Source organism: Mandrillus leucophaeus, unplaced genomic scaffold, assembly GCF_000951045.1.
Source record: "Mandrillus leucophaeus isolate KB7577 unplaced genomic scaffold, Mleu.le_1.0 Scaffold484, whole genome shotgun sequence".
In the NCBI taxonomy this organism is placed as follows: domain Eukaryota; kingdom Metazoa; phylum Chordata; class Mammalia; order Primates; family Cercopithecidae; genus Mandrillus; species Mandrillus leucophaeus.
The window spans coordinates 390,456-404,389 of record NW_012105187.1 but is presented as its reverse complement, the minus strand read 5'-3'; the positions used below and the strand labels follow the sequence as shown (position 1 = coordinate 404,389).

Below are 13,934 nucleotides of genomic sequence, written 5' to 3'. Positions count from 1 at the left end.
CCACGCCGCCCGCCCGCGACCCCGCCGCCCCGCATGATGGTCGCAACGTCTCTCCCTTACCAGCCTTCGCTTCCTGGTGCCCAGCTCTTAGGACCGTGTGTGACTCTGGCCTTCCACGGAGACAACAGAGAAACGCACTGCAACTCGCATGGAGGAATCGGCGAAATGGCTCCGACCGCGGCGCGAGGGGGCGGGACTAGCGAGCGTACGCATGCGCAGAACGCGCGCCGGGGCGGGGGATGGTGAGGGCGCGCCAATGGAGGGGGCGGGGCTCAGCCACCTCGCGGCGCGGAAGGGTTTCGTTGCTAGGGAGATGCGCTGCGCCAGGCGGGCAGCGGACCAGGCCTGCTACTCTGGATAATCCGCTACCCGCGATAATCCGCTACCCGCTTTTGCGCATGTTAGGGATTTGACGACCTGTAGCATTCTGATGCAGCAAAATGTTTCGCAGGGTCTGTCATAGGGATCTCTGGTGAGAGGAGGTTCCCTTCGAAGGCAGAACTGGAAACCTTGCTGCTAACTGGGTAGGGTTGTTGAGATAATTACATGAAATGGCATATGAACGGGGACTTAGTTCAATACCTGGCACGTAGTAGGTGTTCAGTAGGCGTAGTTACTGTATTGATTCAGATAGTCTCAACGCCAGTGTCTCTTGAAAGAAATAAACTGGCCGGGCGCGGTGACTGCAATCCCAGCACTTTGGGAGGCCGAGGTGGGCGAATCACTTGAGATCAGGAGTTCGAGACCAGCCTGGCCAACGTGGTGAAACCCCGTCTCTACTAAAAAAATACAAAAATTAGCCGGGCATGGGGGCGGGCGCCTGCAATCCCAGCTACTTGGGTGGCTGGGCGGGCTCCTGCAATCCCAGCTACTCAGGAGGCTGAGGCAGGAGAATCGCTTGAACCCTGGGGTGGGGGCTAGGGGGGCGGCGGAGGTTGCAGTGGACCGAGATCACACCATTGCCTGGGCGAGAGAGCGAGGCTCCGTCTCAAAAACAAAAAACCATGAAAGAAATAAGCTTAGTGAAGGCGGGCGTTCTGCCTGGCTAACGCAGGTCACTCTCTGCTGTGCCTGGAACATTGTAAGTGCTCAGCAAACTAGTTTAAGGTAGGAATAAAATCTGCAAGGTTGCTTTTGTTTAAATTGGATAAACTTTTGTGTTCCAAGTCTTTGGAATAATTGTATCCTTAATTATTATACTAGTCATTGTTAAATTTTGAACTCCAGTGCTTCCTATGAAGGTAATGATACACAACATTTCCAGCTGGGATTGTTCCAGGGAATCCAGATGAATCAATTATCTGGGCTCATTATATCTATGGATATAATTCACCCGTTTCCGTATGTTTTTCTTAATCCTTCTAGCTCACAGTGATCACTCCCTTTAAAACTGTCATTCTTAAAATCAGCACAACATAGTTTAGCATTTACTCATTATTTTCTTCATGTGATTGTTCTCTTTAATTAAGAATAAAATCACTGAAGGAAAGACCTTAATTTTTTTTTTGTACCCTTCAGGGTGTTGAAAGCAGCAGGGGCCTAGAAGACATTAAACCGATACCACAGGAATACAAAGGATCATTAGAGACTGTTATGAACAACTATATGCCAACAAATTGGAAACCAAATGGAAATGGGTAAATTCCTGAACAGATACAACTTATCAAAATTGAACCAAGAAGAAATAGAAAACCTGAAAAGACCAACTATGAGTAATGAGATTGAATCAGTAATATAAAGTCTCCCATCAAATAAAAGCCCAGGCCCTGATTGCTTCACTGCTGAATTCTACCAGTTAAAGAAGAACTAATACCAATTCTTCTCAAACTCATCCTGTGAGGCCAGCATTACCCTGATACCAAAACTAGATATGGACACAAGAAAAAAAAAATCTATAGGCCAGTATCCCTGATGAAGATAGATGCAAGAACCCTCAACAAGGACAGATGCGGTGGTTCACGCCTGTAATCCCAGCACTTTGGGAGGGCAAGGCATGTGGATCACCTGAGGTCAGGAATTCGAGACCAGCCTGGCCAACATGGCGAAACCCCGTCTCTACTAAAAATACAAAAATTAGCCGGGCAAGGTGGTGGGTGCCTGTAATCCCAGCTACTCGGGAGGCTGAGGCAAGATAATTGCTGGAACCTGGAGGGGGCGGAGGTTGTAGCCAGCTCAGATCGTCCCACTGCACTCCAGCCTGGGTGACAGAGTGAGACTCCATCTCAAAATAAGTAAATAAAGAGACTCAACTAGCATAAATGAATTGCAAGTCTTTTATAGTATATAATGAGCACAACAAAAGTATCAATATATTATATGGAAATACATTTTTCAAAAGTGGATCTTTAGCTTCCAAAGATTAAGAATTTTGTTATTGAGTTGGTTCTTAATTCAGGCTCTGCACCTGAGACCTAGAGTCCCCGGGGATTTGGGTCCGAGGACTGGCATTACCTTTGTAGGTGGCCCTTGGCAACTAGCACTGTCTAAAATCTTAACATTTGCAGATGAAGCCTTACAACATGTCCCAAAAGTACGGAAAGTGGGCCGATTTCAACACAACCATTACCTGTTCCCAGTAGCTGACCAATTAGAGAGATTTCAGAGGTTAAGCAGGACAGAGCAGGGTAGGGAATATTTTTTAAGCTTTATTATAAAACAGGTAACTTTGTCCCTATTAAGAATTTGGAACTGAGGCTATAGGTCACTCATGATCAAATAATGAAAGGTCTGCTTCAATTGGACTACGTAACATTTCACATTTACCTTTTTGACTAGAAATAACAGATGAAAGTTCACTTAGTTTGGTGGGAAACAAGAGATACAAAGATATCTTCTCCTCCAGGATGAAACTCCTAAAGGCAAATGTTCTCTGAGTACCACTGTCGCTCAAATTTAAGACATTTGGAGTTCCTTTGAGCATAGTCCTGCTCTCACATTTCTGATCACTTCATCTAGACTCCTCCTCAACTTCTCTTCCTCTGTGTGCACTCCAATTGCAAGTCATGCCCAGGTTCTGTTCTTAGCACTCTATATACCCTCTACCTGGAGAGTCTTATTCTTCCTATATTCCAACCACCATCCATATGCTGATATGGACTGAATATTTGTATCTCCCTCAAATTTGTATGCTGAAGCCCTAATCCTCAATGTGATGGTATTTGGAGATGGGGCTTTTAGGATATAACTGGGTTTAGATGAGGTCATGACAGTAGAGCCCCCATGATGGGATTAGTGCCCTTATAAGAGGATGAGACCAGAACCTTCTCTCCTCTGATATAATTACCCACATAAACCTTCACATATTGTAGAGCTGGTTGATCTCTTAATGAAGGGGTCTCCAATTCCTGGGCTGCAGACCAGTACTGGTCCATGGCCTGTCAGGAACGGGGCCGTACAGAAGGAAGTGAGCGAAGGGTGAGCGAGCAGTACCACCTGTCACATCAGCAGCAGCATTAGAGTCTTATAGGAATGTGAACCTTACTGTGAACTGCAGATGCAAGGGATCTAGGTTGTGTGCTCCTTATGAGAAAATGCCTAATGATCTGAGGTGGAATGGCTTCATCCTGACACCATCCCTCCCAGGCCCCTGGTGCGTGGAAAAATTGTCTTCCATGAAACCTGTCCCTGGTACCAAATAGGTTGGGGACCGCTGGTTTAAAGGACTGATGACGCTTTTAATGCAATGAGTGACACAGATGAAGTATATAATGTGAATTCCAGCAAAAATGGTAGTCTAGCTTTTGAGAATGAAGAACAGAACCTATCTGATTCTTTTTAAAATTATTTTCTTGTTATATAATTATGGTCATTCAACAGCCAATTTCTATTAGACTTCTTTTTTATTGCTTGTTGTACATATGTATAAGTGACTATTTGTCTTTTCTATAAGCAATCATAACATTGGAAATCATTTTTCTGTCTCCATTGTACCAGTTTTTCTTGAACCATTTGTTAATCTATAAGTCTATTCACATTCACAGGATTTTGCAACATGCTTTGCTCCATTTTTACAGTTATATTTGCTTTCTCCATATTTATTCTACAGGAATTAATTTATAGTTTGGCTTCCTTCTTAGTTATGTAGTCTTGAAATGCCATATTCACATTTGCTTTTATGGTTCCCATATTAAGTTAGTTCAGGGCTTTATTTACCCATGCATTTATATATTTGAGCATTTTTGTTGCTTGCTTTATACAAGCTTTTACTGAGACTAATACATGTCTTTCTTTTCTTTTTGTAGAGACAGGGTCTTGTTATGTTGCCCAGGCTAGTCTCAAACACCTGGCCTCAACTGATCCTCCCACCTCAGCTTCTGAAAGTGCTGGGATTACAGGCATGAGCCACCACAAGAACACATTTCTATAAGGTTATGGGGTTTTACTTTTTTCCAGTGTTAATTAGTTTCACATATCTAGAATTTATAATTTCTTACTGGATACTAGTATAGAATTACTGTATTTATTTACCTGAACAAATTAATGTTTCCCTCTACAAACTACTTTAGAAAGATTTTCAATAAAGGTAAATGGGACATAATAATCTATTAAGAGAAAATGACTCAGAGTGGAACCTGTAGCAAAATATAAATTTGCTGTCTTTAAAAGACGAATTGAAAGCAAAAGATTCCAAAAGCTTGAAAAAAATGGAGATGCCCTAAATAAACTTACCATTGAAAACAGAAAATGTTGAATACAATAAAAAAATGCATTGTTGTGCTGCCAAGAAAGAAAATGCTTTAGAGGTAAACATTAATGAAGTGAATGAATGAATCCAGAGAGGCAAAAGAACCCTGACGTAAGCACCTACTCTGAAAGGGTCTGCTGATTTTTAATGAACTTGAGCTTCCTTTTAATAAAAGCTGCATTGGAGCTTAGGAGAAAGGAGACAAAAGAGACTGCCCAACATGCAGAGGCTAAGAGGAGACCTACACATAAGCCAGAATGCCTTATATCTTCAGTGAAAAGTGAACAACAATAGCAACAATGAAAAACCAAACCAACCAGAAGAGGGGAATAAGGAAACTTGTCTATCAAAAACTAGATGCTAGGTAGGAAAAAAAAAAAAAAGACTCATTTCCTATGATATCCAAAAAACCCTCAAGTCAATTATTTAAAGTGCTTATTAATCAGCGGAAATAAATCACTCAGAAGGATTAAAATTATATTCTCTTTGGTGGAATAGTCTTCTATCCAGACCTCAAATAATTCCTATAAAATTCCACTGAACATAAGCTCAAGTTCAAAAAATCATAAAACAGGTGAGGATCTTTACCTCTGATGAGTGGCAGGGTATAAGTGGCTCATGTGGGTGATCCCAACACTTTGGGAGGTTGAGGTGTGGGATCACTTGAAGCCAGGAGTTCAAAACCAGTCTGGCCAACATAGTGAGACCCTGTCTCTGTTTTTAAAAAACAAATAAAGTCCAATGAGTTGAGTGCCAGCAGAAAAAGAAAACTGACAGAATTATATCTATAAATGTTTTAGATACTAGAATTATCTGTTGCCGAATAGAAATATACCTTTTCCTCGTTATTACGTTTAATTCACTCCTGAAAACCCTACTGCTAAGTGAAAAGCCACTAAATGAAAATAATATTTTCACTGGAAAATCATGATGCATTCTGTGTAAACCCAAGAAAACAAATTCAGACCAAAAAAATCAATTTTACCAGAGATAAACTTATATAAACAAGTTGAAATAATAAAGACAGTTTATTTACAAACTATAATGTAATGAAGGCTTGTTGTAAACTTTCTTCCTTCTTTACCAATTTTTCAGTCTTTAGGGGGGCCTATAGTTATTTTACACTCTAAATTTATAGCACTTAAATTTACAGCACAGAAAAACACTGTGAGTTTAATGTTCCTGTGGCTTACAACACCTTACAGGAGCTGGCTCCTTTGCAGTCGCTTTACATTAATCACTTCCTACTCTTTCTCATTGGTGTCTGAGCTCTGATTCATTGGCTTCTCTTCAGTTCTTCACACTCCAGACTCTCCCATGGCTCAGAACTGTCAAATATGTTGGTCCTACCACCTGGAATGCATCCTCTGCTACTCTTCACCTGACTGGTTTCTTTCCAACATTCTAATTTCATATTAAGTGTAATGGACCTAGAGAAGCCCCCTCTTACCACCTTGTGGAAATTGGTCCCTCTTCTGCACCTCCATCCCCCACCACTTTCCTCTGGCCATATTGAAGGATCTTGAGAGATACACAGATAGGTACAGTTCTATATAGACAAATGAAAGAGCTAAAGGCAGAATATATTTAGTGTTTTAATTGAATGATTCTGGAGTTCTGCTCAAATTGGGAAGTCAAATCTGATTGAGGTTATTACCTTAGGAAAAGGACAATACTAATTGGTCAATGTTCAGGGGAGTTCAGATAGTAACTGCAACCTAAGACCAGCTAGGCCTGTGATATGGTTTGGCTGTGTCCCCACCCAAATCTCATCTTGAATTATAGTTTCCATAATCCCCATCTGCTGTGGGAGGGACCTGATGGGAGTTAACTGAATCATGAGGGTGGTTACTCCCATGCTGCTGTTTTCATGAGAGTGAGTTCTCACGATATCTGATGGTTTTACAAGGGGCTTTTCCCCTTTTTGCTCGGCACTTCTCCTTGCTGCCGCCATGTGAAGAAGGATGTGTTTGCTCCCCCTTCTCCCCAGCCATGCTGAACTGTAAACGTCTTTCCTTTATAAATTACCCAGTCTCAGATATATCTTTATTAGCAGCATGAGAATGAACTAAAACAGCCTGTGAATATTATTTGCCACTCTCACTAACATACATTAAATGTGCCCACTCATTCAAGCTCTGAGGGTGGATCACTTTGTTTCACCCTAATCTGAGGATTCTCAAGAATGTAGTATGTGGTCATTATCCCACCTCCTTCTACCTGAGGTAGGATAACTTTAAAATGGTGCAAACTGGACTTGGACTGTAGACCATACTGAGATGCTGATGTACTTGCCCACTTGTGGGAACCCACTTCCCCATGACCTCAAAGATAACCTTGTTTTGTGTGCTTGCTGATAGATGAGAAGGCTTGTCTCTCACACCAAAGGCTGGCATTTGTGACAATTTCCATGCCTATAGGGCCTAACCCAACATCTGGCTCAAACATGGGACGCTGATATTCATGAAGGGCATTCTAGCAGAATATATCAGAGAAAACATATCAGAGGTGAACGTGTGATTGATGTATAATCCCCTTTGGTGGTCCCTCTGGAATAAAACTTCAACACTCTCTGTAACTGGTCTACAGATAAAGGTAACACATCCTGTTGGATATAGTTCTCTATGTATTTTGTTGAATCCATTCCATTATATTTATTAATTGTGTGATTAAGACTTAAGAAAATGCTTTAGGGTTCTCCTTCTGGTTGTGTAACTTAAAATGCTAAAATGTATCATATATCAAATAATTTCCTAAGAGTCACCAAGGGGGTTCACAGAGAAACTACGATTTGGGTTTTCTTGTTCACCCAGATAGCCATTTCTCAGCCCCAGAAACCCAAAGTGTGAGGTAGTGCTCTGCCTCTACCTGGGGCTTAGCTCTGCTATTTGCATAATTTTGGTTCCAAGTTTCCCTCTTACTTTCACTGGAGGAAATTGAGGGTTGAGTCAGCATGTGATAAGGGAATGGTTAAATGGCTTGGATGTGTTGTTTCCTCTACTTGATTTGATGGGTTTGTAGATCCAACTCCATTTCCCCTGTATGAAAAGCCTTGGTGAGCTCAGGTGGGTACCTAAGCTTGGGTTGCAGTCACTACGCAAAGTCCCTCAACCCAGCCTTAGACATCAGCCTCCTAAGAGTTTGGATTTTCCGTGCCCTTCAGGTGATCAGAAAGAAGAAATTTATCTCAAGTTGTGACAAATAACCCTTCTAGGAAAAAATATACATTACTCCCACTGCCCCCCACCCTACTGCCACCTCACCCCCATGGCATTTTCCTATGTCTTTGAATAAACCCAAGAGAGATCCTAAGTAAAACCAATTCCTAAAATCACTCCTGTCCCTCCAACCATCCCCAATGGACTGATCTCAGATTTCTATCTTGAAACAAAGAGGTTGGAAATCAGCTTTTAGTACTGTGTTGAATGAAATATTTCACATGCCATTACTGTAGTTTTAATGTTAAAAACAATTTAGGAATATATTATAAACAAAACAATAAGTTCATAGTATTCCAAAATTTTACTTGTTAAGTGCACTATTAATAGCCTACTGCTATATGATATTCATTTCTAAGCTACTGGATGTTAACAGAGCTAAACTCAGACCTGGCCATTTTAAAATCATATCTCTCTTTATGTTCACAAAGGCTCATTAACCATCTTAAAAATCCTCTAAGCACTGACTTCACAAAAGCAAAAATAGAAAAATAGTTCTTTGTTTATTGGATACCCAAGAATTAATTTTAAAATTTAAATTTGGCTTTAGTATCATTAAGTAAGGATATCACATCCTCAGAACCAAAAACTAACAAAAACTCATTTTCTTCTTTCAGGAAATTAACAGCTAAAAAGGCAAAAAGAGAGTTGAGGATATATAAATATAACAACTTTTAACTAGTTAATTAAAGAGAGGATTAGCAAAGATAATTGAAGTCTACTTATAATTTCAAATTTGCATTTTGAAAAAGTATTATTTTTAATTCAAAGAGATTAAAATAAGGAGCAAAACTGATATGAATTTCAAATACTCTTTCTCTGCCAATGATCAAAACAATTAGAGATGAAATGAAAACAAAATCTTAGGTAATTAACAGACTGGATAGTCAAGTTTAAAATCAGTAAGGGTTAACTGTCAATATACTTTGATATCAGAAAGCTTACATCAAGGTTTGTTAGAAGGGAGATTAAACAGTTGTTGATATGTTACACAGAAAGAAAAGAGTAAAAGGAGGTATGGAGAGAAAGCTGTGAGTCCTTTGGGTCCTCCCCAAATCTTCTATCACTAAAGAAAAGTAACTAGTTGCAAGTGTGACAGGATAGTAACAGTAGCCTCTGGGCTCACTGCAGAAAGGAAGTCGGCCTTTGATTTCAATAATTCAGGGTCCTGTGGGAGAGACAGTCTTCTCAGTGGAGAAAGGGGAAGATTGTGGTGCCTAGAGGAAGAGCCCTTTGGTTCTTTGAAACTTTGAGTTTTCTGTATAGCAAAAAGTAGAGACTTAAATTCATCTTTGGGGAAGACCTTTTCCTTTGTTATGAGAAAGCTGCCCTTTACTGAGTTATAGGAACTGAAACAAGTCCTCACCTGACCCAACGTTTCTGAAGAGAGGAAAGTGGTGACATCGAAATGAATTCAGAAGCATCCATTCTAGAGTTAGACAGAGCAACCAGATGAGCTGGTGTATTTCGAGTCGTATATAATTGAGACGTGTTATAGTTTGGTATTAAAGTGCCTGTCTAAATGCAGTAGCTCAGAGTTTTCCTAGATTCCAAATGAATATTTATTAAAATGAAGATATATTATAGTGGTTTAAAATTAGACAACTTTAAAATAGGATTAGGAACCAGAAATTGAGATGAGAGTTCCTAAAGACAGATGGAATTAATCAATTACAATTTTCCTCTTGATTCCACTTCATCCATATAAACAGAAATTTCTCCACAAAAAAATCTGTGAAATGAATGACTTAGAGTTGTGACTCCTAGAGTTTTTGCCCCTTCACAAAGTAAGACTTTTTAAGGCTCACAATAGGTACCTCAATGCTTGTCGATTGATGTGAGAGTTCATTTGCTAGGAGAGTTTATTCAAGTTCATCTAAAATTCCCTGAGAAAAGAATGCACTATTTAAGGTAGATTATGTCTCAAGGTACAAAGCCTGATTTGATAGAGAGGCACTAGCTACTAGCTTCCAAGCTTCCATCCTTTAAATCAGTGAAAGAAAGGAAATCCAGGCTCTTCAGTTTAGCTTCAGCACTATCAGTAAACTCCCTGGAGGCTTTCTGCAGTGGAAGCCGGGGTGGGCCCATTGGAATCCCAGAGACCAGAGTCATGATGGCTTTGGTCTGTGACACTCCAAAACCTAGACAGGAAAAATAAATTAGGAAACATGACTGGTACTGTCTGTCTCTCCACAAACATCCCAAAGAAGGAGATCATATGCTAACAGCAACTACTACAACAAGGTAAGATTAAAACAAAAGTTGGGAACATTTCTAGTCAATATGACAGATGAGCAATCATTTGAAATCCCTCTTCCTGCTTCAAACACATAGAAACGCTGGAAAATTTTAAAAGTTGATCACAGCAAAAGAAAACGAAGACTCAAGGTTAATCTTAAACCCAAGAAGGAGAAGCCAAAGGTATCAGGAATAAAGAGGTCAGAAAGGTGAGGAGAAGCTGATGCCAAACAGCCCTTGAGGATAATCCGATTTAGGAATATACTATTGTTGATCAAAGGAGGTAGGACTTTATTGCCAGGATGAAATTTAGTTTAAGTTTATTTAGGAAGTCCCTGAGAAATGCAGTACTTAAGGTGGCTTATGACTCAACGCTGCTGTTTTCATGCTGGTGTTATACGGCTGGGATGGGAATGGAAAATGAAGCCTTAGATCTGTGCATGGTGAGAAGCTGGAATTAAACTCCCTATGTAAAACCGGTAGTCAGCCTTCTATGAAAAGCAATAGAAAAAACCCAGCCCACTGGTCTGGGGATAGGGAAGAAAGCTTCACTTCTACTAGGCTTGTGGATGGAAATGATCTCATGAAAGAAATCTCAAGCCTGAGCCAAAGGTGAATGATGGATCCCAATGTACGTTACACACTTAGTATAGGTACTATACTAAGAAATTAACCCAAAGACTGGCTAGAACTGGTTGAACTACAGTGTCCTAGCAGAAGCAAATGTAAACCCACTTGATAGGGTACCTTACAACCTAATGTTCAGTGGGTTACCCAGAAAACAATGGTCTCTGAAGATGAGCTGAAAAGCTAAAAATTACAAAGTGCATGAGGATAAGCAGCAGCATGAGAACTAGCACGTTCAAAAATGACAAAACTTACATCCTAAGAGTAGATGACAGAAAATTCTGAAAGAGACTTCTCAGAGATAAAAGGAGGAATAGAAGTCATAGGCTACGAGAAGAATGGTAGAGTATAAAACAATCAACAAGAAATATTGAAAAAAATATAGATTTAGGGAAATCAAACAGTAAAAACGTAGCTAAAGAATTAGTGATTTTCAAGGTAGAGCTAAGGAAATAATCCAGAATACAGCAGAGAAAGATATGTTAAATATGTTTTTTAAAATTGAGATACAGATTGAGAAAATCCAAAATACAACTAATGGACTTTCAGAATCACAGATTTGAGTAAATGCAGTCAAAACATTCTTTACGGATAACAGAGAATTTTTTCAGAACTAAAGAAAGACAAAGCCTTCAGATTGAAGAGGCAGATGGAAGATCAGGTACACTGTTAATATGTAAAAAGCATAACTAATAATTATCCATCATAATCCCCAATCCCCATCTTCTAAAATGTCTGTAATTTGTTTTCTTAGCTGGCTATTGCTTTCAGATTCAAGATATAAGAACTAACTTTCTTTTGCTAAGTTAACTTAGTTACAGTAAAAACTGAGCATTGGGAAGGAAAATATTAGCATGATTGAATATACAGTAGGCCTCCCTTGTCTGCAGTTTCACTTTCCATGGTTTCAGTTACCTGTGGTCAACTGCAGTCCAAAAATAATAAGATATTTTGAGAGACAGAGAGACTGACCACAGTCATATAACTTTTATTGCAGTATATTGTTATAATTGTTCTATTTTATTATTAGTTACTGTTTATCTCTTACTATGCCTAATTTATAAATTAAACTTCACCATAGGTATGTATGTATAGGAAAAAACATGGTATATGTAGGGTTTCGTACTATCTGCAATTTCAGGCATCCACTGGTCATCTTGGAACATATCCCCCTGAGATAAGTGGGGACTACTGCACACATCAATCTTTTAGTTTGTCTAAAATTTTAATAGTTCAATACCTATTTTAATGTACTTTAGGAACATAATAATTATCACACCAAACCCACAATTTTGTGAAAACACTGCTTAGAACAAGGGAACAACAGGTGGTTCATAGCACTGGAGGCACACAAATGTGCAAAAATCATGAAAGTGGAAAAACAAACAGAATGCCCTTGAGGGAGTAAGAGAGCGGGTTGAGAACCCTACAAGAATGAGGGGCATAACACACAAGAAGTGCTTGGGGGAGAGGGAGGAGTTGCCAGGATTATGCAGAACTCTGACAGAGAGCAGGGAGGCCCGCCAAAAATAAACTTAAAAATTGTCCTGCATTAACGCAGATTCGATTGGCCCAAGGGCCAATCTCTTGCAGAATAAGAGTGGATGGTGGCATTTGTCATTTGTTATGGGAGATTTAAGACACTCTGGAGAGGTTTCTCTACTGAAATTCACTGTATTTCTCCCCACCACTGCTCCCCAATTTTACTTTGTCATATTATCCAAAGCTCTATCCATTTAAGCTTACTTGTGTTAATAAACTCCGTTTAAATTGTAAATACTCTTGGGAGAGCTGTCAATCATTCACAATTTAGTAAGATCTGTATTTAGACTGCCTTCCTCCAAGCACTTAGGCTGAAATCAACCTCAATGCAGTAGTAGAATTTTAATAAGCAGAGGCAAGTAAAGGGAGGGAGTGCTGACGCTTTAGGAGAGAAAGAATGGAAAATGGGGTAAGTATGTGCTAAAATGGAGAAGGCTGCCAAAGATTTTCCAACTAGGTTTACTTCACAGTTTTATATAGTTGGCCCTGAGGGTTAATAAGGGAAACAGAACTCTGCTTACAGTAGACCATTAAAAGGTGTTCTTGTTGAACCCTCAGAGAAAGTGACGGTATTCCATTTTCTTTACAGTCTCCAGCAGCAAACAAAGCAGGAGACATGTGGCACTTACCTAGTTTGACCACAAAGTTGATAAACCTCTGGATACAAAACTAGAAAAGAACAAACATATCTATAGTTAGTATTATTGAACTGTGTAAACAATGTAAATAAGGTAGAAGTCAAATTACAGAAACCCTAAAAAGTCTGCACACCTTCATTTACTAAAGGTCTGTCAGAGTGGAGAAAAATAGCCAAGTGAAGATGACTGGGATCCATCCAGGCTAAGGTAAGATCTTTTCATACATGTAGGCTTTACAGAATGGGCTCGTGCAGAAAAGAAGCTTCAATGATGGAATTCTACAAGACAGTAAAGATGGGAATCACGCCCCTTATCCATCTGGCTTACATAGGTAAACTTATCAGTTAGTGCAGTGGTTTTTAAACTTGGGTACATATAGCTCTGGGGTACCTTCCAGGATGCCTAAGGAGCACGTGGCCAAGGCTAAGATTTATGGGAATCAATTTCTAGATCCTCAACTTCCATAAATGCTGTTTTCTAAAATTGATGAGCATAAGAATTGGTGTGAAATGGAGGTGCAGGTTGTTGTAATTTCACTCATGTAAATAGAACAGAGGGCACTTAAGTACATTAAAGTGAATGAGATCAATTTAGCCCTAACTTTTCGTCTGCTTCTTCACTTGACTAAAAGCTCTTTAAGAGCAGAAACCACCTTCACTGAAATTATGTACTGAGTAAATAAGACTCACTCACACGTGCCTTCTTAAGAAGAAACAGAGAATGTGATAAACTAAGTTCCTTACCAACGTCGTTTTCAATGGGATGTTTTATTTAGAGTGGGACTAAGAGGGAAAAAAAGATGGAGACTGGATCAACCAGTAAGAGAAGCCATTGAATGGAAGGGTCAACATTATAGCTGCTTCAGTCTACTCTATCTGTGATTTCCCTGTTCTGCTCAGAACAGGTTAGAATTTTCAGAAATCACTTTTCTAGGAAACTGGGCAGGGTGGCAGGAACCATCAGTGCAAGGAGACGGCAGAGTATGCA

General features: G+C 39.7%; 2 protein-coding genes across 4 annotated transcripts in view; both read right to left on the bottom strand.

The window, feature by feature from the left end:
* DHX9 (DEAH (Asp-Glu-Ala-His) box helicase 9) overlaps window positions 1-213 on the bottom strand; it is a 48,425-nt gene extending 48,212 nt beyond the window's left edge. For all 3 annotated transcript variants that reach the window (XM_011995330.1, XM_011995328.1, XM_011995329.1), the window contains exon 1: window positions 61-213. The gene's annotated coding sequence lies outside the window, so the exon portion shown is untranslated. The remainder of the gene's footprint in view (window positions 1-60) is intronic.
* Window positions 214-8,641: 8,428 nt separating this feature from the next.
* NPL (N-acetylneuraminate pyruvate lyase (dihydrodipicolinate synthase)) overlaps window positions 8,642-13,934 on the bottom strand; it is a 38,975-nt gene continuing 33,682 nt past the window's right edge. The window contains exons 11-12 of the mRNA XM_011995327.1: window positions 12,939-12,978; window positions 8,642-10,043 (exon numbers count right to left, since the gene is read on the bottom strand). Of these exons, the coding sequence (XP_011850717.1) occupies window positions 9,859-10,043; window positions 12,939-12,978 (225 nt within the window). The 3' untranslated portion in view covers window positions 8,642-9,858. The remainder of the gene's footprint in view (window positions 10,044-12,938; window positions 12,979-13,934) is intronic.